General features: G+C 38.4%; 1 protein-coding gene across 2 annotated transcripts in view; it reads left to right on the top strand.

The window, feature by feature from the left end:
* LOC127636709 (membrane-associated phosphatidylinositol transfer protein 2-like) overlaps positions 1-24,789 on the top strand; it is an 85,846-nt gene that overhangs the window by 45,148 nt on the left and 15,909 nt on the right. Inside the window, exons 5-16 of one of the 2 annotated variants that reach the window (XM_052117393.1) lie at positions 1,450-1,683; positions 6,940-7,272; positions 7,356-7,451; positions 9,686-9,787; positions 11,946-12,010; positions 14,241-14,485; positions 15,339-15,528; positions 17,453-17,572; positions 17,851-18,080; positions 18,169-18,347; positions 21,479-21,649; positions 22,301-22,438. In XM_052117393.1, coding sequence (XP_051973353.1) covers positions 1,450-1,683; positions 6,940-7,272; positions 7,356-7,451; positions 9,686-9,787; positions 11,946-12,010; positions 14,241-14,485; positions 15,339-15,528; positions 17,453-17,572; positions 17,851-18,080; positions 18,169-18,347; positions 21,479-21,649; positions 22,301-22,438 — 2,103 coding nt within the window. The remainder of the gene's footprint in view (positions 1-1,449; positions 1,684-6,939; positions 7,273-7,355; positions 7,452-9,685; positions 9,788-11,945; positions 12,011-14,240; positions 14,486-15,338; positions 15,529-17,452; positions 17,573-17,850; positions 18,081-18,168; positions 18,348-21,478; positions 21,650-22,300; positions 22,439-24,789) is intronic. The other variant, XM_052117394.1, reaches the window with a different exon arrangement.

Below are 24,789 nucleotides of genomic sequence, written 5' to 3'. Positions count from 1 at the left end.
TATTCTGCATGCAAGTTGCAAATGAAGGATTATATGTATTTAAAAATGGAAGACTAAATCTTTCTTTCACACTTGAGCTCTTCTTGCTTCAGAAGCTCTTGGTTTGCGTAGCTCTGACAGACTCACTCAACTTTCAAGCAATATAAGCAGTAGGAGCTCTTGAGTCATGCCTCTTGTGTTTTAAATACAGACAATGTGTTACCTCATTGACATATTACCACGCTGCTGTTGGGTAGCATGCTGCTGCGCGAGAGCGCCACTGCACTCTGGGCCAGGTACTGGAGGCTGTCTGTGCCGAAGGTAGACAGATGCAAGCACTGCGGGGGAAGCACCCTGTCAATGCTGTTACATAACTCTATTCCTGGCTGATCAAGTACCTGCATTAGCATGCTGCAGAGACACCTAGAGGCCGTCTGCTGCTGACACGCCTGTCTGCAAGCAGGCTATAACTGTGAATCTTTAGAGACCTGTAAAATGTGCAGCTGTAAAGATAGAAGTTATGAACAATTTGGTTTTTCCACAGCAGTAAAGGGAATAAACCAAGAGTCGCATTGGAAACTGTAAGGATTCTTGATTCTTATTCCACTTTACTGATATGGTTCCTTAACAATTCCATTAACAATTCTTTCAGTCCTGTTAAGAAAGCAACCTTTGCAAAATTAGCCCTAATAATATAATCATGATTTATTTTGCCGCTGAATAGTATGGCGTTCTGACCACAACAAGGCTGGCCGATATGGCTACCAAAAATATATCTTAAAAACTCTAAATTTGCTTAATGGTGTTTTGTTTTAATCAGAGGGACCATCATTTCAATCAAATAGCCATTGTAGCCAAGTAGATTCAAGGAAGAGCGATATTTAATCATTTTAATTTATATGCACCAGTATACACAAAAATATAATTTTAAGATTTAGGCATTTTCATTTCATAACAAAATTCCGTCAAATTGAATTGAGTAATCGTTAATAAAAAAGAAAAAGCTTTTTTAAAATTGTATTTAGTTAATCATTACACCATTCAATTTGATGGAATTTTGTTATGAAATTCAAACATGTAAATCTTAAAAATATTCTAAAATAGTTGTACAAAGTTTTTTGTAAATGAGATGTGCAAAAAACTACAATTTTATATCGCCAACAGGGTCATCGCACAATTATATCGTGAATATTTTATATATTGCCCAGCTCTAGTCCATGATGGTGGTCCGTTCTCGATTCCCAACCCTAAAGAAGAGAGGGCCTTTATGATGCAAATTTTGTAAGATAAATCAGGTTTTAGTGCCTTGAACAAATCAAGTTTATAATATTTTCGTTATTCAGAAGATTATAGAAAATCTCAGTGACAAATTCTTGTTTTCCATTAATTGATTCATTATCAATCCGTTCACCATTTGTGCCTTGTTCCCCCAAAACTGTGATCACTAATGGGAGCACATTCCTTTCCCAGATCCCATTGACATTGTGAAAGATTTCATTGCCCCTCATGAGTACCTGGCCGAGGAAGACCCTAAACTGTACAAGTCGGCGAAAACCCAGCGTGGCCCCCTGTCCGACGACTGGATCACGGAAATCAACGACAAACCAGGCACAATGCCCGTCATGTGTGCTTACAAGTTGTGCAAAGTGGAGTTCCGTTACTGGGGCATGCAGTCCAAGATTGAACGCTTCATTCACGATGTGGGTAAGTGCAAACGTTCTGTTTTTATATTGGTGTCTTCAAGCGTTGCCACAATACCAAAATTTAGGTACAGATTTGAGTACTTCTGTTACTAAGTGGTGGGCAGTACCAAATGTATTATATCAATCAAAACTCGTATTCTAAGATGCATAGTTCTGAATTCTGGTTGTCTCAGCCACATTCAAAGCTGTTGCACACAGTTCATCTCTCCATTAATTCTCTATAAGTCAGCTGATCTATCTGCAGTATATTTGCTTGTATTGCAGCCTGGTAAAGTTTTGTTATCATTGTGTGTGGGCAGGTAGCAGGTGTCAAATGTTCTGTCTGGAAAAGGTTTGTTTAATCATTAACCTGCACTTAATGAAAATGAGATTGATGCAGTTCAGTTCCAGTGAAAATCAACACTCAGCTAAGAGCACCGCCCCTCCAGACAACATCAGCGCACAATTCATTTCCTTCCCTGCTTAATCTTTTTCATTACTTTTTTTATCTAGCTTTTTATTTGCTCTTTTGCTAGATCACTTGCAAGCATCACATGTTGACGTTCAGGAACTGTTAATGAGACTGAAATTTATGAGTTAGTGTGGACGTGGCCTTAGAAAGAGACTTATGTCAAGATTTATGTCAACACTTTTCAGAATGTTCTCAAAAATCACAGGGATACATTTATTTGGTTTTCATTCATGGATTTAACATCATTCATGGCCTTTTCACCCAAAACTGTTTTCCCCTTCTGCCTTGCTGTTTTATGGATACTGAAAAAAATTTGGTTTGCATCTGTGACAGGGCCTTACCGCTCTCTCTCTCCTGCAGACCGACACATGACCGACAGCTGCCCGTAAACGATCTCTCTCTGTCGCACCACCATCCTCAGTCGGCCTTTATGCCTCTCGGAGGCTTAATTAGCCTGAAATGGACCGGGTGTGCATAATCCCCACCCGGCCCGCCCTCCGCCCTGTCACAGCATCCCTTGATTATCAAGCTCAGTTTTGTATTGGACTGAATATCTGTGAAATATTGTATCTTAATAGGAAATAGGGCTGGGCGGGATGGTGATATAATGTATAATATTGATATAATGTATATTGCGTTGCTGGTAGAGATTTTTTCTATACCATGTGTATTTTGGTAAGAGAATATCTGAGCATAAGCAAACACTTATGATCAACTAAAACATAATCCTCATTATTTGCTTGGATTTAAAAATGATGCAGAGTAGATAAAACAGAAAAAAGTATTATTTTTAAATAATTTGTTGATACAGTTTTTCAATGGACATGACAAGTTTACTATTAGACCACCTTGGACATTGTTTTCAAGCTAAAACTGCAGGTTGCTTGCGGAGGAACATTGTTTTGGTAATTACGTGAGTTGTCCTTCGACTCTGCTCTTCTGCGCGGATGAATCTGATGGTTTGAGCCGTACCAGTGTAACCATGGTTACAGGTGTGATCGTCTTATCAGAGCGAATGTCACTAACAAAACTCACCCCCTCCCCTCATGTAGATCCATACATTTAAAACGAAAGGAATAAAAAGACAGATATCCGAAAATGTGTCTAAAGAGCAAGTAGCATATCTTCTGCTGTTGTTTTATAATAATTAGCATTACAAAAAATGACATCAGACATAACGATTGCTAGTCATATCAAATAAAATCAAAGAGTGGAAACTATTATAGCTTAGCTAACTGGCAAATAGACCAAGGTAGTAACTGGTTTAGAGATTAGCATTGTTACCAGTGTAAAAGTAATTTATTTTCATTGTCCTTCCTTCCTCGAAAATGTAATTGCAAATACTGCAATATCACAATCCATAATAAAATACCCTAATAGAGTAAAATAATGCTATTTAACGAACTACTGAGCTAAGAGAGCTAACTGGCTAACAATTGGTCCAATCAAATATCTTCCCTGTCCAGTAAGAAAAACTCAATCTCTGGGTTGGTTTAAGATTTAAGATCTTGGCGATGTCGCCACCTCTGAAAAGACAATCTGATGTTTCATGTTTTATTACGGGCTCTGTCGCTTTCCCTATTTTCTTGTAGACTCTTTTCGGTTCGAGGTTTCTTTATTTTGAAAATGGGTGATTCGCCAGAGGATTCCCTTTTTGAATGATCCATGGTCAATGTCGCTCAGTTGTAGCTACAAGCTTTCAGCTTCAGAACGCTACCACAACTGTCACCGCACAATACCGCACGCGCTGTAGTAGCTGGATCTTATTTTTCTTTTATTTACGGATATGACGTAAACACACACGGACAATTGGCGGAAGTATGCAATTTCCCGCCAAATCCATCCCGATAGCTCTAAAATATAAATAATTATTACAGGCTTACCATAGTGAATCGGGGTAAGGTAACCGACGGATTGTTGGTGTACTTGCTCATTAACAAACATTTTTCATTTCTAAAAAAAAAAAATCTTACATAGTAGCATTAAATAAAAAAGGAACTTCATTTTTCTGTGTGTGCGTGTGTGAAAACGTTCCATAAAAATGTGCAGGATCTATCGTCATTTATCGCTATTGACCAGAAATTTTTAGAAGTTATTGACCAGAAGTAAATAAAGTGTTGACCCACCATAGTAAAAACATTTCTATCGGGAAGACATGCATGCTTGAGTGAAGTTTGAGATGCCATTTATTTGACAGATGTAAGACGGGAGGTGATGTCTCTCTCTTTTGGCGTAGGCCCCGTCCGGCAGTCCGAGGTAGTTGTACCCGGAACCGTCATGTCCTGCCGGAGATAGGAGGCAGGGGCGAGGAGCCTACTCCCCTGCGGGACAGGGCTCAACTGGTGGTGGAGGTTGCAGTGTTAGCACGCCGAAACAGCAATGTGATAGATTGTGAGCGGACTTATAAAGCAATGGCTATTGCTCCACAATATCGAGAGAAGCCCGGTTGTTGCACGCGTGCACCAGAGAGAAGAGTAGATCATGATCTCGAGCTGGTTCCATTACACTCGTGCGAAAGTGCAGATGAGAAGCCTTTAGCTGATGGCGAGATTATCATGAAATCTGACTCGGCAGTCCTAAATAGGCTATCACTTGACGGCTGCCGAAATATCTTCAATGGGAGAACCACGTCATTGTTCTTTCCCTGCGAACCACCAGTTTAGAAACACTGCTTTAATGTATTATGTATTCCCGAAAAAAATAAAAATAATATTTGGTGATTATATTCTGTTACCGGACTTTGAATATTGTGATTAACTATTGCCAAGATGTTTGTGTAAATTCTGTTGTTTATTTATTTGGTTTGATGTAGCATGCGTGGTCTTTTTGGTTGTTAGTAGTTTTGGGGAATGTTAACATGAAAAAATAACAAGTTTCTCTTAAAAGTAACCAATTACAGTATGTTACATCTAGGGCTGTCAATTGATTACATTTTTTAATTGAAATAATTACAAGATGTGCCGATAAATAAATTGAATTAATTGCAATTACTTCCTAACTAAATTACTTTCCTCTGCTTTTTTTATATTATTGTTTATTGTACATTATTACATTTTTATGGAAAGTAACTCATTAGTTATTTTTCTCATTGTGGTGCTCTCTTCCAGAAAGGAAATGTTTTTAAAATTTTCAACCAAAGTTTTTGATTTAATGACTTTTTTAGATTTAATTTGATTAAACATGCCAAATTGTGCAACAAAGAAGTAAAAAAATAATATAATATTTCCATACATATTGATTATATACACTCACCTAAATGATTATTAGGAACACCTGTTCAATTTCTCATTAATGCAATTATCTAATCAACCAATCACATGGCAGTTGCTTCAATGCATTTAGGGGTGTGGTCCTGGTCAAGACAATCTCCTGAACTCCAAACTGAATGTCAGAATGGGAAAGAAAGGTGATTTAAGCAATTTTGAGCGTGGCATGGTTGTTGGTGCCAGACGGGCCAGTCTGAGTATTTCACAATCTGCTCAGTTACTGGGATTTTCATGCACAACCATTTCTAGGGTTTACAAAGAATGGTGTGAAAAGGGAAAAACATCCAGTATGCGGCAGTCCTGTGGGCTGAAAATGCCTTGTTGATGCTAGAGGTCAGAGGAGAATGGACCGACTGATTCAAGCTGATAGAAGAGCAACTTTGCCTGAAATAACCACTCGTTACAACCGAGGTATGCAGCAAAGCATTTGTGAAGCCACAACACGCACAACCTTGAGGCGGATGGGCTACAACAGCAGAAGACCCCACCGGGTACCACTCATCTCCACTACAAATAGGAAAAAGAGGCTACAATTTGCAAGAGTTCACCAAAATTGGACAGTTGAAGACTGGAAAAATGTTGCCTGGTCTGATGAGTCTCGATTTCTGTTGAGACATTCAGATGGTAGAGTCAGAATTTGGCGTAAACAGAATGAGAACATGGATCCATCATGCCTTGTTACCACTGTGCAGGCTGGTGGTGGTGGTGTAATGGTGTGGGGGATGTTTTCTTGGCACACTTTAGGCCCCTTAGTGCCAATTGGGCATCGTTTAAATGCCACGGCCAACCTGAGCATTGTTTCTGACCATGTCCATCCCTTTATGGCCACCATGTACCCATCCTCTGATGGCTACTTCCAGCAGGATAATGCACCATGTCACAAAGCTCGAATCATTTCAAATTGGTTTCTTGAACATGACAATGAGTTCACTGTACTAAAATGGCCCCCACAGTCACCAGATCTCAACCCAATAGAGCATCTTTGGGATGTGGTGGAACGGGAGCTTCTTGCCCTGGATGTGCATCCCACAAATCTCCATCAACTGCAAGATGCTATCCTATCAATATGGGCCAACATTTCTAAAGAATGCTTTCAGCACCTTGTTGAATCAATGCCACGTAGATTTAAGGCAGTTCTGAAGGCGAAAGGGGGTCAAACACAGTATTAGTATGTGTTCCTAATAATCCTTTAGGTGAGTGTATATGGGTGTATACATTTGAATGATTTTCAAAAATATTTTAATAACATTTATATATAAGTACTTTCTTTTTTTTATTTATAAAAGGTAGATTTTCTATTTTTGAATCATGAGCATCAAAAGGTTTTCTTGTGAAATGATCAGATATCATACATTCTTACATTGACATTCATGTGGGTCTACAGGGTCCTCTGTGTTTTCAATTTCATTTCCTGTTGTATTGTTTGTATATCAATGTATTTTTAAAATCCATGAACGGGATATCATAGTGCAGTGGCACTTTTAAATACTATCCTGTCCGTGTAACTGTAAGAATTAATCTCCCAGTATCTTTCCATCAGGGTTGAGGAAGGTGATGGTCCGGGCTCATCGGCAGGCGTGGTGCTGGCAGGACGAGTGGTACGGTCTTACCATGGAGGACATCCGGCAACTGGAGCTAGAGACCCAGCTGGCCCTCGCGCAGAAGATGGCGCAGTACAGTTGCAATGAAGAGGGCGGTGAGAACAACGGCTCAGTTACTGGCCCAGAGAAAGAGCTCGAAACCAAAGAGGCCAACAGCTCCATCGAAGCAGATGGTACGGCGAGGAGCGTGGGAGACACTCTACAGGCGCGAGGAGAGCTGACCAAGCAATGGTCCACCTCCTCCAGATCTTCACGCTCCTCCAAAAGGGGTGGTAAGTACACAAAACCTCATATTTCAAACTCTAGAATGGAATTATTCAATTTTATTTGTATATCACTTGTGTGTCACCTACAGGAAGCCCTTCGCGCCACAGTATTTCTGAATGGCGCATGCAGAGCATCGCCAGAGACTCTGAGGACAGCACAGATGACGAGTTCTTTGATGCTCATGGTAATGCTCAACTGTGACCTAAAGGAATTATTCACCCAGTAATTACATTTTGGGCTTTAGTTACTCACCCTGATGTCATACTAAACCTTGAGGAGGTTAGTATGACAGAGTCATACTGAAGAATCTTCATGCAGCTCTTTTCCATACAATGACAGTTGATAGTGTGATTATTTAACATAACATCCATGAATAACATCTGTGGGATGCTGGCAATTACCAGAGACCATTTTGAACCTTCCCTTAGTGAGTGGCTGTCAGTGTTTTGGTCACACCCCCTTTGAAACTAGAAAAATCATTGATTTTAAAATAAATTACTAAGAAAATAAGTCATGTCTAAAGTTTTTTTATATACATAAATAAATGCATTTATTTCAGCTCATGTCACTCTTTCTAAAAATATCAAAAGTGTTATTTTAAAAAATGCAATGAAAATAGTTATTGTGCTGAATAACGAAAAAATAGTCTAAATCATCTAAATAAATGTTTTGTCACTAGGACATTGCTCTGTTATTTTCTGTTTGCTTTCTGTAACGAAAATAATTTTAATAATATACTAGAGCTGAAAAGATTAGTCGACATTATCGACAACGTCAACAAAAATTGTCAACAGAAATTTGTCGTTGTGAAATAAAGCGGAGCTGTAGCTTTGTTCCGCTTGAGCAAAACTTGCCTGTCAGAGCATCTAAAAAGGAAACACTGTGCCATTATATCCTGTATTTAATGCATCCTTTATTAAAGTTCAAATAGTAAGGAAGCGGACAGTATAAATAAGCACAAACTCTGAAACTGGCTTTTGTCTCTGCGGTCAGAGCCGCTTATATGAGTCGTGTGAAAAACAGCACGAGAGAGTTTCAAACTTGTATCCCGGCTGATACACTGTCTCACACGGAGACGCTCCTCACTGGCGCACTCTTGCTGCAGCTAGATTGTGTTTATAGTGATTGCTCGCGACATAGTGAATTATAATATGAGTCACGCTGTGTATCTTACAGTGAAGAAAATTGGTGATACGCAGCTCTATAAAGAAGAAAGAGTTTGTTAAAGAGTTTAAGTTAAAGATGGATCGAAATCAAGTTAACAATAAGATGAGAGGGTGTAGTCTTCGCCCATTATGCAATTAAAAAAAATATATGTTTTTATTTGTCTTGGTTTGTTTTCTAATTTAAATATCTAAAACTAATTTACTTTAGCAGCTATACTGCAGAAGAAAAAATTGCAGTTGGAAAATTTTGAATATAATATTTAATTAATTTTAATTAAATTGTTTTTAAGGATTTTTAGTCTTTTTTTTTTTAATGGAAAACAAGACAAAAACACTTGATAACACGAGGATTTTCTGCAGTGAAATTTGTATTAATTAAACAATTAAAATACAAGAAGTTTTTCCCCTTTATTTCAGTGAATGTTATTTAGAGGCATTTTTAAAAGATGATTTTGTCCTCTCTATTGTTTGTAAACATGATTAATACAACCTTTTAATTAAGGGCACAAGCTGAATAATCGGTTAAGAGCGAATGATTAATCATTGCAATAATAACCCGAATTGTCAAATAATCGTTCTAATAATCCTTAGATTAATCAATTATAAAATTAATAGTTAGTTGCAGCCCTATTTTTTTACTTTTTCAAATGTCCAAAAATTGGATAAATAAAAGTGATACTGCTTTGCAAGAGCAATGTTAAATCTACATTTATTTACCCTCAAGTTGTTCTAAACCCGAATTACATTTTCCATCTGTGAAACACAAGGATTAGGGATGACAGGATTGTGATTGTGACTGTCAAGGTCCATCAACATGTAAAAGCACTATAAAAGTGAGCCTGAACTTTTTAAATATTCCTTTAAAATGTTTGGGATTAATCCTCGCAGGGTTCTCACGGTCATGCACCACCAGGAATATCAGGGGATTTTAAAATAGTGACTTACAGGCCTGATCATCAGTTATTATGTCATTAAAAAAAGAACAAAATCCCAAAAAGTCATGGATATGTTTTTTTGTAGTTATGTTTTGCTCCAAAATATTTCTAGAAATAAATATTTCTAAGGCTATAAATTGCTCTTTGTGAGTGCAATTTCTTTTAAAAATATTTTTTTTATAATTACGCGACTTTTAAATCATGAGAAAATCATAAAAATGTGTTGTTCAAAAGCTGTGGAAACCCGGAGAACCTCAGTATAAAAATATATTTTTGAATATGTGATTTTTACTAAAAGCAGACCCCTTATTTTACAGAGGACTTTTCTGACGAGGAGATCTTTGCCAAGGAGATCACCAAATGGAGCTCCACTGACCTGATGGATAAAATCGAGACAACGGAGGCAGAAGAATCCCAGGGTATGTGTGACATTATCTCTGTCTGTCTGATAGATATAATTGCACATTTTATCGTTTGGAAAAAAACAACTTATGTCCCAGAGATCACAGTCATAGTTGTCTTTTGTTCTAAATTGTATATAAACTGAGGTGGCCAGCATCATGAGGAGATGATTTAGGCAAAAGAAAAAAAAATTGTCAAAAATTACTTGGGAAATTATTTTAGGAAGGTGACAATATAAATACTGTTTTAATATTAGCCGCATATCCACAATTGTGGCGCACTCCCATCATTTGAGTCGGAAGTAGTTTTTGGAGAAACACTATTTTGGTCTTAGCTTTCAAATTACATAAACGTTAACACAAAATCCAACAATAGATTCTGTTTTGAGGCTCTTTAATGCTATGTGTGACAGATCGCAGTTGCTACCCATCCTCCGACATGCAGTATAGCACAAAAAAGCACGAATGAACACCAGAGTGTATGTTGCAAAATACAAAACAGCAATGACAATCGCGCGCCCATTCTATTCTCGGCAATATGCGTTGCCATAAGCATTACTTTTTAAAGTATTTTTGCTAGCCCTAGCGATGTGCATATCAACATGTGTAAATTCACGATATTTCGATAAATGCGATATATCGTGCAGCCCTAATGAAAACCATGTAATAATAAATCTCTAATGTTGGGTACTGTACAGTTTGTCACAGACTTGATATTCATTATCAAACATATTTATATATTTGCTCTGATATGCCTTAAAATAAATTTGCCATTTGATTATTTGGGTGAAATTTTTTTTTTATTCAGAGGACACAACTTATCTATTAAACAGCTTTTGTAGCCATCCATCCATCCATCCATCCATCCATCCATCTTCAACCGCTTATCCGAAGTCGGGTCACAGGGGCAGCTGCTCCAGCAGGGGGCCCCAAACTTCCCTATCCCGAGCCACATTAACCAGCTCTGACTGGGGGACCCCGAGGCGTTCCCAGGCCAGTGTGGAGATGTAATCTCTCCACCTAGTCCTGGGTCTTCCCCGAGGCCTCCTCCCAGCTGGACGTGCCTGAAACACCTCCCTAGGGAGGCGGCCAGGGGGCATCCTTACCAGATGCCCAAACCACCTCAACTGACTCCTTTCAACGCAAAGGAGCAACGGCTCTACTCCGAGCTCCTCACGGATGACTGAGCTCCTCACCCTATCTCTAAGGGAGAAGCCCGCCACCCTTCTGAGGAAGCCCATTTCGGCCGCTTGTACTCGCGACCTAGTTCTTTCGGTCATGACCCAACCTTCATGACCATAGGTGAGGGTAGGAACAAAAATTGACCGGTAGATCGAGAGCTTTGCCTTCCGGCTCAGCTCTCTTTTCGTGACAACGGTGCGATAGAGCGAGTGCAATACCGCCCCCGCTGCCCCGATTCTCCGGCCAACCTCCCGCTCCATTGTCCCCTCACTCGTGAACAAGACCCCGAGGTACTTGAGCTCCTTCACTTGGGGCAAAACCTCATTCCCTACCTGGAGTACGCACTCCATCGGTTGCCTGCTGAAAACTTTAGCTTTAGCTTTTGTAGCCAAATAGATAAAAAAAAATTTTTATGCAAGAATTAAAATACATAAAAAAATCAAGTTAAAAATAATCAAGGCCTGTTTTACACACATTAACTCAAATGAACAGAAGGATGCATGTTTACTGATTTTCATTTATATTCACCAATATATCAAAACAGCTATAAACAGTATTATTTGCTTCATATATTTTTACTGAAACATTAAAAAACGTATGTAAAATTCAATACAAGGACTTTAATTAATATTTTGAAGTGATTGTGCAAATGAATCACAGTTTTGAATAGATTAATTGAAATGGACAGTGTTGAAGGATAAACTGAAAATATGTATTTATTTTGCCACTAAATCAGAGGTGCTATTAAAACATCTCTCATACTTGAGTCATGAAACAAGGACTAGACATGAAACTAAACTAAACGACAAGATGCATGACTTTGTCTTTAGGAATTTGATGGTTAAATAATAAGTTGCTTAAAATCATTGTGATATTCACAATGTTGCAAAATCATTGCACACTTATTTTTCAGCACTTGTCATTTACATACACTAAAGTAAGCAGGAGGCGTTCCAGAACATGCATTGATTTTAGATTTAATTTGTATTTCTAGGTGACTTGTATCAAGAATCTGGGATGGAGTTTTCTGGGACGGACTGCGGGGAACGCCTCAATGAGGTATGTTACACTTTTGTATATTTTCATATAAGGCATAAACATTGCATAATGCCATGTCTGATCTCACTGCAGCAGTTGATGCGTTGATCTGTACTTGTCCTAATGGAGCAAACATTCTGCACACGTCGAGAGCAGCTATGCTTTTTTAATGCTGACATAAATAACATCTGCGTGGTTTTTAATAGTTTGTCTATGTAAACATGCACTAGACGGACATCTTTGGCCACTTTGGCAAAGGAACTTTAAAAATTCGACTCAAGACCATTTGTCACATTCGTACCATTCGTTGCACTTTGTCCAGCTTTTTTTTAACACAAGAATGTATTCAGTCTGAATGATCCCTTATTTGTCAATTTTTTCCCAACAAATGTCACTTGAACGCATAACATTGTAGAAACATTCCAGGAGGACTTGAGAAACAACATCAGTATATGGCTATAGGGTCAATTTCTCATGAAGGTGAAAGGTTTCATGGACAAGAACAATCAGAAGTTGAGGGCATTTGAGTTTCATCTCAGTGCTCTTTAAATCTGGTCCACAGAGACCCAAGACAACACGGCGCTCCACCATCCGTAAGCTTAGCCGTAGAGCATGCAGACGCCCAGCTGTAAGTCACAACATCGCCCATTTAAACATCAGTTAAGAACCATTAGTGGTTTAGTTCCCTGCCAGAAAATACATAGAGTTGAAGTCGTATTCCTGTTGTAGGAGTTGCTGCTAGAGAATGTGTTTGATGGAGTTTAGCAGATATTTACCCAGTACTAACCTCTAATTATGATGTCAGAAACATCATTTTGTGAGACACTTAGACAAGTAGTGTGTGGCTTTAAGGTTTTTCCATGGATGTCATGGAATAATCTTCATCTATAAGCTGCAACAGTGACCGCACACTTTTTATAGTGACTAGTGACTGTCAAGCTGAAGGGCAAAAAAATACCATAAAAGTAATCCATATGACTTGTGTGCCATATTCCAAGTCACCTGATGCCATACAATAGCTTTGTATGAGGAACAGACCAATAACAAAAAGTCGTTATGCAAGGGATAGAGCTGTTCAGCCATGACGTCAATTTGTAGGTGAACCATATAATGGGGTTTTTAAACTTATTTGTAAAATAAGGTCTGTGGTAAACAATACTTGACAATATGTTGACGTTTTGATCTGCAGCATAAATTACACACACACAGAGTAGAGTCAGATGGGGTAACCTCCTTGTGGTCATGAATAGTGATTCTCGCTCTCATTGGGGTGCGTGGTAAGTTGTGCGTGGATCGCGGAGAGTAGCATGAGCCTCCACATGCTGTGAGTCTCTGCGGTGTCATGCACAATGAGCCACATGATAAGATGCACAGATTGACGCTCTCAGAAGCGGAGGCAACTGAGACTTGTCCTCCACCACCCGGATTGAGGTGAGTAACCGCGCCACCACGAGGACATAATAAGTAGTGGGAATTGGACATTCCAAATTGGGAGAAAAGTGGATAAAAAATAAACAAACAACAGTAATAATAATCTTTCCATCCACTAAAGCTCACGTCTAGAAATCAAAAATGCCGCACAGCATTCAGTTTCTACGAATGCGAGAAACAGTGGCGTTTTACGTCAGTCACGTTAACGAAATTGACTTGTATGGACTATTTTTTTAGCATTCTTTTTTATGCATTTTTTGGTGTATTTTTAAACTGGTCACTATGAACTGTCAATGTTTGTAAAAGAGCTGCAACAAGATTCTTCTAAGATTTCAAGAAAAAAATTCATACTGCTTTGGAACAACATGTGTGAGTAAATATGAATAGTATTGAAATTTGTAGGTAAACAAATATTTGGAGTGGTGGTGGCGTAGTGGGCTAAAGCACACAACTGTTAATCAGAAGGTTGCTGGTTAGATCCCAACAGCCACCACCATTGTGTCCTTGAGCAAGGCACTTAACTCCAGGCTGCTCCGGGGGGGATTGTCCCTGTAAAAAAAAAAGTGCACTGTAAGTCGCTTTGGATAAAAGCGTCTGCCAAATGCATAAATGTAAATGTATTTTAACCATTCCATTCATGAAAAGTCTTGTTATTGCTTAAAAATAATTTTGTGAATGTGATTTTAACTTCTGACCCCACCTGTTGCTGTCTGTATCGTGTTTAGTAATATTTGTCCTTCACAATACAGTAGAACGTTGTCATTAGTGTTGTGGGAATGTATTTGAAATGCTGCAATAAGTCATTCAAATATTTTCTCAGGACTCCTCGTCACAGCAGTGTTTACAACCCTCCAAAATCCACGTCCTCCTCCTGGTCCTGCATGGCGGAAACATCTTAGATACGGGCAGCGGAGACCAGAACAGCAAGCAGTGTGATGTCAACACCATTAGCAGTGCATTTGATGCTGTGATGAGGGTTCATTATCCGGCTGCTTTGGGCCGCATTGCCATACGCCTGGTGCCGTGTCCGGCTGTGTGTGTGGAGGCTTTCTCTCTAGTGTCAAAGTGAGTATAAACACGCACACAAACTTGATCCAAAGCCCAGTCAGTAAGTAGCAGTAGTAGTGGAAATAACTAAAAGTAGAAACTCTACAATCTTAACTAAGATTTTAGTAGCTCAACTGTAGTTTTCAAATCAAATAGATTTCCAAAAAATAGTGGTTTACTTTAAAAATGGTTATCTAAACGAAATTGTTAACTAGTGATAGGCTGATATATCGGTCAGGCTGATTAATCGGCAGATATTTGGGCTTTTTGCGATTATCAACATCGGCCGATTACCGTTTTCGCTTGTCCATCCATCTTCTATAGCCGCTTGTCCCATGTAGGGTCACGGGTAGTGCTGGAGCCAATCCCAGCTGTCTCAGGCTGAAGGTGGACAGGTGGCCAGACCATAACAGGGACACACAGACATACACATTCACACTCACCTAGAATTTCCTGCATGTTTTTGTACTGTGGGGGAAACCGGAGCACCCGGAGGAAACCCACGCAAACATGGGGAGAACGTGCTATCTCCACACAGAAAGGCCCTGGGTGAGCCTGGACTCGCTCCTGGGACATTCTTGTTGTGAGTCGACAGTGCTACACCCTGAGCCACCGTGCCGCCCTGTCTCTGTTTTTTTCTTCCCAAGTTTATGCAAATGTAGTATACTATTCTGAAAATAGTCCATGACTGTAGTTTTGTCAAGCTACAAGCTACACATTTAAAATGGCTTTCCCACGACTGGTAGGTAAATCAAACTGGTCACCTAAACTAGTGTCCATCTGTTTTTACGTTCAGGCACTAATTCAGCGTTAAATGCTTCTGTCTTGTAATAACCCAGTCTGCTCTCTGTTCCATGTGCCCTTGTCACAGTTTGAGTCCTTACAGCTATGATGAAGGCTGTCTGTCCAACAGTCAGGATCACATCCCTCTGGCCGCTCTGCCCCTATTGGCCACTTCTGCGCCACAGTACCAGGACGCCGTGGCAACGGCCATAGTGCGAGCCAATCAGGTCTATGGTGACTTCATCAAATCCCTGGAGGGGGCCACTTTCACAGGCCAAGTCAGTGCTTTGTGTTTATTTTAGTTGCTTTTATTTACAGATCTGAGCAATGGGAAAATGTTGTGCCCATAAAATGCTGTTAGTTTGAGTATGCTGGTTGTAAAAATATATTTTAATACGGATGTGCACTATAAATGTGCTCTTAACAGAGTGCCATCGGTTATAGAAAACCTGTGAAATATCAGTTTTCCAGGCCTGGAAAATTTATGGAAATTAATAGGGCTTTCGATTTAAGGGGTTAATGCAGTGCAACAAATTATATACAAAATAGCGCGTTAAAAAATGAATCATGCCCCTTGACCATAATAAGGATAATTCCAACCATCAGAGCAATTCAAGCTTGAAGGACCACCTGTTTTCAGCAGGGGGCAGTAAGCAAAACTCCAGCTGTATAGGCAACGTGCAGCTTATACAGAGAACAAACCAAACTCAGGCTTGCTTGACTCTATTAACAGAACAAGATGAGAATGCGTTCTTGCATTCAAACAGCTTGAGGAAGTGCATATTTTGATGCAGGGTTCTCACGATGCGTTTTTCTGTTTCAAACTACATTTACCTTGACACAGCAACCTAAAAACACTGTTTATAACACAGCACAACCAAAGTGAGACGCTTCAGAGACGTCTGTCTGACACATGTACATTGACACGTCCTTAGATATCCCTGATAATAAATCTATTTTGGACAAATTGATTTAATTAAGATGCAAAATGAATTGATGTGAACTGTAGGCAGGTGATTGGCTTGTGTTCAATAATATGGAAATAAACAATATATTGGATTCTAAAGCCACTTTTTGTTTTTTTCTTATCAATGCTGTACTTGTCTGTGACAGAAAAGGTTATTTTCTAAATTATTGTGTGTGTGTGTGTGTGTGTGTATATATATATATATATATATATATATATATATATATATATATATTATTTAAATATAACCGTTTATAAATATTGTAATTATTATAAATTGAATTATTATTATTTGAAGGGCATATCATGAAATTAATTGGATTCAAACGTTTAATCGATTGACAGCCCTAAAAATGTATAAAACCACATGTAAATGTGTAGAGCAAAACCTCATAGTGATGTTCAATTTGTGAGCAAATGATCCTTTTTGAGTCCGTTCTTTTCAACAAGTTAGTCAAAATGCTTCTTAAATCAGTTCAAATGATTTATTAGCTAATCGTTTTGAATTAAAATAGCATTTTCAATAATCCGAAACACCTGAAAAGGTCATAGAAATGTATTAATCCAAAAGGATTGTGAAAGTATGATTGTTGATTATTTACTAAATAGCACTTGGTCTTATTTTGCATGTAAACGTAAAAAGATATATGTATTTTTTTCTCCCCTTTTCTCCCCAATTTGGAATGCCCAATTCCCAATGCGCTCTTAAGTCCTCGTGATGGCGTAGTGACTTTCCTCAAACTGGGTGACTCTACCCTCCCTAGCAACCGGGCCAATTTGGTTGCTTAGGAGACCTGGCTGGAGTCACTCAGCACGCCCTGGATTCGAACTCATGACTCCAGGGGTGGAAGTCAGCGTCGCTGAGCTATCCAGGTCCCCAAAAATATATATTTTTATTCAATAAGCTTTCATAGCATTAGCAAGCCATTTTACTTCCATTATGTGACGTACTGTGTTTTCAATTGACTGAAGAACGTAAAGGGGTCAATTTATAATTTCATGTTCACTTTAACCGATAGTGCCGAAGCATAGAAATCAACATTCCAATCAAATTAAGATGTCTATATATCAAGTCTTGCCTTACAATAATCCTGCCGAATGTTCAGATTTACTCTGAAATGTACATTTTGTAATTACATTACCAAAGTTAAATTGTAATTCATACCCAGCATACAGTATGTGTATATAATGTCTTGATGTTGTGTGTGTGTGTGTGTGTGTGTGTGCGTGTGCAGGTGTGTCTGATTGGTGACTGTGTTGGAGGAATTCTGGGATTTGATGCTCTCTGCAGCAGTAACATTACAGTGTCAGAGAGTCAGAACAGCAGCCGACGGGGCAGTATAGTCAGCGTACAGGTGAGAATACACCTGAAACACACATGCGCCTGCCTGATCATCCACACAATGATTAATGAACCTTTCAATAAATCACAACATATGAAATAAGACAAATGGACTTTTATTTAAATGAACTGCATGTATTCATTTCAATAAATGATCTGGCAATTAAACTTTTTTCTTTATATTTAATAGTATATTTGTTCACTTTTTGCAATTAATCTCGATGACCAAAAAGTAGCCCAGTTTTCCTGAATTCACTCTATTTATGACCTCCTGATTAATTTCCTCAACAGGACAATGATCTGTTGTCACCAGGAATCATAATAAACAGCACTCACTGTTCGGGGTCAGGATCGGGGTCAGGGTTGTCTCTGGAGGGTAGTCGTCATCTCAGTCGCAGTAATATAGACATTCCACGCTGCAGCGGCCCAGACGACCCCAAAAAACAGCTGCCACGGAAACGCAGCGACTCTTCGACCTATGAGCTGGATACCATTAAACAGCACCAGGCCTTCCTGTCCAGGTGAGTCACAGTCATTTCTTTTGTTTGTTTATTTGTAGTAATAGTGTTAGTTATGTTGAATAAAATGTAAATTGTTTACTGTACATAGTCTGCACTCCAGTGTTTTGCGGAACGATCCGGGTTCGCGACGATCCAGTAGCAGTACCATGCTGGAGGGAGGCGGCCCTCTGGGCAAGTTTGACTTTGAAGTGTCCGACTTCTTCCTCTTTGGCTCTCCGCTCGGTCTGGTCCTTGCGCTGAGGAAGACTGTGGTCCCTACGTTAGATGGTACATTAACCTCAAGTACTCTCATTAAAGTCATTCAGAAATCTTGTGTAGATTTGATGCCAAAAGGTCTTTTAAAATGTAACATAATTTGATAGATTACGTGGGGTGTGTAATCTCAATTTTGTACGCTTTTTTTGTGCCAATGTCCAAATCTCTCCACAAACAAGTTGAATCTTTTAAAAGGCATTACACATTAATTATCCTAAAAGGAAGTTAAATCAGTTTGTGTTCTGGGCTGCTGGCAGATCAAGAGAGATTGTTTTAAAGGGCTGGTGTCACAGAGGAGATAAACAATATGCTGACGGGTTATTCCATAAACATCTGGCATGTAGATCTTAAGCAAAACAAACACAAGGAAAGCTGATTAACTGAACATGTTGAACAGAGGACTCTTTTAATCTATTTTAGAGCAAAGAAAGATTAAAAAGGTTCAATTTAATGGTGCAAAATGGCATTTTACAGTTATTCTTGTATGAATATCAGAGCTTACATTGAACTAGTTCACCCCAAAATAAAAAAAATCAATTACAGATTTTTTGCTGTAAAATATTTAGTCAAATGCTGTTATTATTGTTAATGAAAACTTAAATTTTCGTTAATTTTCATTTACTGAAATCGGCTGGGTTTCATTTAACGTTGCAACTTAAGCTTTAACGATCATCTCAACTAACGTCGCTCATTATTTTACGATGGAGGAACGCCTGTTTCCCAAACCAGCACGTAGATCGCTCGTTATAAAGTTGAACTTAAGTGCTTAATTACGGGAGCTGTCCGGTCCAAAGGTGCTGATCACTTTGGCCAGTATGTCTTAAGGTGTTAAGGTGTTTGTCTTCTCAAAATGAAAATAAAGTGGTAATACTGACAAACATGAAAGTCGTTTGTAACCTTGTCGAGGCGCCTCATTTTATTACAGAATTTAATTAAAGAAATAATTATGGCTTTAGTAAGACTGAGTTTCAGATGTGCTGATGCTCAATCATAGAGATAATGAAAGTGATGCAATAATTGCATGTAATGTGAATCATAAGCGACTAATGTTTTTTTGGCTGGAAATTGAACAAATACACACAGATCAGGATTATAATGATGGGCATCAGTATTGAACTACTCATAGACCTTTCTAAATATGAATAGATCATCTGGTTAGTTCAAAGTACTGTGTACTTGTAGCCTTACTGCCATTATGCATCATGCAATTTGTTACTGCCTTGTGAAAAGACTATAGGCGAGCTGATTTGAACCAGCCATTGGAGGAATAAAGAAAAGGAGGAGGAGGATGGAGAGAGAGAGAGAGGGAGGGAATCCCTCTTTTAACCATATTTTAATTATTTAATAATGCACATTTAAACTGTGTGATCACATTACTCACATATTTCTTCTTAAATAATCTGTTTAATCAGAGCATGTCATCTTTCTATTGCCATTACAATTATTCTTATCAAAGAAGGCTAATATAATGGTATACTGTATTATGTGTCTTATCTCATCGCATGCACAGACGGCTGAGACTGCCTATTGATTTCATAGCGATTTCTTCAACACTTTTGAAAACTAATTGAATCCTTTATTGTACAGTTGTAAAAATAAATTAACTAAATATATTTTCATAATTCAAACTAACTAAAACAAAATACAAATGACCACTAGGGCTGGGCGATAGGACGATGTAATCATATATCGACGATGTCTTACAAAGATCCCGATTCCGGACAGACATGATCGACAATATCGGGAAATGGCAAAACCATGGATCTGGGAATTTGCCAAATATATTAAACTGTGGCCAGGGCGTGAAACAAGCACCTGGCAAATGCAACGAGGCTGAATCCAGTTTGCAAGCTCCTTGTCCAAATGCATTTCGTGCGTGGTCATTTTGCTCATTTACCCTCAGGCGGGCGACCTGCTGCAAGACGTCTCGGAGTGACACATGACAAGAAATGCTGTTAGTCACAAAGACATGTGCTTGAAGAATCACACTTTATTACATTTTAAAGAACAGACAAAAGAAAAGCAGTCAATAGCTGTTTCCATCAACGCTTTTTCATGCACATTTTTGGATATCGCATAATATCTGCTTGATGGAAACACCAAGATGCGAATAAAATCTCTAAAATGTGTATAAAATAAGGTATTCACTCGCTTGAGGTGGATACTTTTTTAATCAATACGAAGAAAAGCGTATATACAATGATGGAAACACATTTACCAAATAAACTCCTTTTGAATTTAACAGGAATGCAAAATCCAAAGCGTCAAAGTTTGCAGAGCAAATAAGTTAAACACAAACTTGCACTTTTTCCCCAAAGAGCAGGTTTATTGAAATCTTTTAAAGAATATCTTATAGATACACACTACCAGAGATCTTGGAGGTCCCAAAACTGTGTGAGACCCTGTCATTTCCAGTCATGATTCGAGTTATTAATGTGCTTTGTCTGTGCATCCGCGATAATAATAAAAGAGCCACATAGTCAATGCAATTTCCCGGTAGTGCCGATTGTGTTCTTTTGAATGCTAGGGATGGAAACACGGCTTTATCCACACATTGTTTTTGCCATATTCTGATTTACACAGCTTGGATGGACACGTAGCTACTGTTTGTGTCTGATTCGCTGTTTGTTCAGATGTGTGCAGCTCGAGCTGGAACCAGTCTCGTGGAACAATCGCATGTAAAGAGTTTTCACTCTTTTTCTCCGTGTCATTCATCTTAAAACTGTTTGCAAGAATACTGTCGTCTACGAAAATTCTGCAAATGATCTCCGATCATCTCAGGAGGTGCTGTTAATTTACTTCACTTTACTTCAATGCGGTTAGCATGCACTGTGAACACAACTCCACCGGCCCTCAGCAGGTGAGTTAATGATGTAATCGGATATCGCGATATTTTTTTAAGGCAATTATCGCCAAAATAATATTTTACATATCGCCCACCCTAATTAACACAATTCAATTTTAGTTTTTGATAAACAGTATATTATAAAATCTGATATATGAAAATGCTACTAGATTGCGATAACACCAGACGGCAATTAGTAATGTGATGTTTTTTTAAATATTTAAATTATATTTGTTCTGGCATAAAGTTTGACAGACCCTGAAATGTAATGTAAGCTTTCCTGGCTTTCTGTTTTCAGTGGCTCATCTCCGTCCAGCGTGCCAGCAGGTGTATAACTTGTTTCATCCGGCGGACCCCTCCGCCTCACGTCTGGAGCCCCTGCTGGAGAAGCGTTTTCACCTGCTGCCTCCGTTCAGCGTGCCCCGCTACCAGCGCTTCCCTCTCGGTGACGGCCAATCGGCCCTGCTTGGTAAGACCAGGGGGTTTATTAACCAACAATTATACCTCCTGTTAATATTGTTCTCGGATGATCCGACTGATTACACCGGGTGTCTAATGAGACCAGATTGCAACCAGATTTCTTCAATATTCAAAGAAATGCATGTATATGTATGCGCTTTTCCAAATGTTTTGAGCAGAAGGTAATTTGATTACATTTGTTTTCTGCAGTGGTTGAGTGACAGGTGAGCAGTCCTTCAATGTTGTGCAGGACACATCAGGATGCAGTAGCATTTACACCTTCTTCATATTATTGTAATGTTTGACGTGAGATGAATACATAAATAGATGAATTTAAAAAAAGTTACGTGATATTGATCTAAAGTATAGATACAATATCGTTAAAAGAACGTTTTGCGATATATTGATATACAAGTGTAGCAGCACATCCCTATATTATGCTTGTTTATTTGCCCTGTCCACTTGTAATCAGATAAGCTGAAACAGATTTTAATGCCAGGTGGAAACAGGGCTACATGTGATTACATGTTTGTGTTGGTTTTTGTGTCTTGTATCATCTCATTTCTGTATCTGTTATTTGTCTTTATTTTCCTGTTTCTTTTTTTCTTGTCTCTCTCCCTTCCCGTCACGCTCTCATGTCTCCACGTCTCTCATGCCGCAGTGGAAACCATCCAGAATTCCCCTCACCTCCTGTTGGAGAGTGGGATCTGTGCTGCCCAGCGCTATCAGGATGGCATCAGCGAGACTTCCATTCCCGTCCCTGTGCTCAACTGGCAGGCCATGCAGGCCCCCGCTGAGTGTGTGTAGCCATTCCTGGTTTCTTGCATCCTTCTTGCCGTAATGTCCCCTTCCTGTGTGTCCGCCTCTGTGGGTTGCGTGGCCTCATTTCTGTTTGCTAACATGATCTGTGTTTGTGTGTACACTTTGAGATCAACTCTCTGATTTGGGCTTGTCTCTAGTTTTGTGACTTCCTAAAATGTGGAACCAATGTGGAACTAGTGGAATTGAATTTAAAGGTGAAGTGTGTATTTTTTGTGCTGATAAAATACTGTACTTTTATACCTTTTCTAATTGAATGTGGAGACGACTAGAAGCCAGCCATTCGTAGGTTGACTTTGAGTGTAAGGGGCTGTTCACAAAACATAGATTTTTTGCATCTGTTTTTTTAAATTGTTTTTCAGTGTAAACATGCACTAGATGGACGTCTTTGACTGTTCTGCTGCATCTCTGTGTTTTTAGTATTTTTTGGTAACACTTTCTATGAAGCCCTCAAGCCCATATTTATAGTACTTTGCAAAGGTGCTATAATGCATTTGTAATGTCTCATAATACACATTATAATATATAATAACTTATCATAAATAATTGTAACCACAATTGTTATACGTTATAATACTTAACTATTCATAGTTATACCTTTAGATTATAATGCATAATAACACAAGCAACATCCAATTGTATCTGCAGGAGTTATAATGCATTATATATATTTGTAATATATACTGTATAATAGGAATGCTTTAAGAGACAAATGCAATGTCTTTTTATAAACATCCATAAGATGTTTTTAAGTGGTTATAAGATATTACAAGTTATGCTGGAAGTAATATACAGTACACATGTACAAAATAACACATTAAATGTACATTTTGAGATATTGCGAAAAGCACTTGTACATATACAAGGTTAAAATATATCAGAAACTCTTTTGAGAAATAAATATGTTGATCACATGTAGCCAATCTTCTTGAGTGTAAACACGGCAAGAATAAAGAAAAGTCAAACTGATTTTATACTGGACTCTATTCGATAAACTTTAAGGTTTGTGCATCTTATTTGGAGACTTAATAAATAACATCCACTATATAAGTTTGCCATGTAATGTATCATACAGTGGCATACAAAAGTTTGGGCACCCCTGGCCAAAATATCTGTTGCTGTGAATCGTTAAGTGAGTAGAAGATGAATTGATCTCCAAAAGGCATAAAGTTAAAGATGAAACTTTTTTTTTTCCCCAACATTTTTAGCAAGATAAGTGTATTATTTGTTGTTTTGCACCATTTTTGAGTGAAAAAAAAGGAAAGGAGCACCATGCAAATGTTTGGGCACCCCAAGAGACCTTAATTCGCTTTGTTAGGGCTATGGCTTGTTCACAATTTTGCCATGGCCCTCACAGTCCCCGACCTAAACATCAACGAAAATTTGTGGATAGACCTGAAAAGAGCAGTGCATGAAAGAAGCACAAGAATCACAGCCTTTTGCAAGGAAGAATGGGCGAAAATCCCCCAAACAAGTATTGAAAGTCTCTGGCCACGAAAAGCGTTTACAATCTGTGATACTTGCCAAAGGGGGTGTTAATAAATACTGACCATGCAGGGTGCCCAAACTTTTGCCTTGGGTCCTTTTAATTTTTTATTGTTTTTAACTGTAAAAAGATGGAAATAAATAAGTAAAATTGCTTAAAATATGAAAGAAATCTTTAACTTCATGCCTTTTGGATATCAGGCCATCTTTTGCTCGCTTAGCTTTTTACAGCAACAGAAATTTTGATCAGGGGTGCCCAAACATTTGCATGCCACTATATGTTACAAGTTTATGTTATAGCTGTTTATAAGAAGTGTTTTTGTAACTTAAAGCAGGCAAAGACCTCTTATAATATGATTACGTCATAAAGCCTTTAGACCGTTTACACTGTGCTGCTTTTGCATGAGAGCATTTATACGAGTAACTTTATTAGCTTCTGCTGCATTATAATTGGATGTTGCTTGTGTTATAATGCATTATAAATAAAGATTAGTAAAGTATTATAATGTATTATAACTAGTTATAATTATTTATAAGACGTTATAACTTAATATAAAGTGTATTATGAGACATTATGGATGCAGTATGTCTTTACAATGCATTATAAATATGGGCTTCATAGAAAGCGTTTCCTTTTTTTTTCAGTATCTCTTTTTCTTTTTGACAGTGTCAAGTAAACAAAAGTTAATTCAGTCTCATTACGCCTGGGTCATATTGTACCGCAAAATCGAAAGGAAAATGGTAAGAAATACTATTTTACCTAAAGAAAATGAAGCCAATATTTAGGACCTTTCATATGTTTTTGCATTGTGACATTTTATGTCAATTAAGCACACTTTCCCCAAT

Source organism: Xyrauchen texanus, chromosome 44, assembly GCF_025860055.1.
Source record: "Xyrauchen texanus isolate HMW12.3.18 chromosome 44, RBS_HiC_50CHRs, whole genome shotgun sequence".
Taxonomy (NCBI): Eukaryota; Metazoa; Chordata; class Actinopteri; order Cypriniformes; family Catostomidae; genus Xyrauchen; species Xyrauchen texanus.
This window is presented reverse-complemented; position numbering and strand designations above follow the sequence as displayed.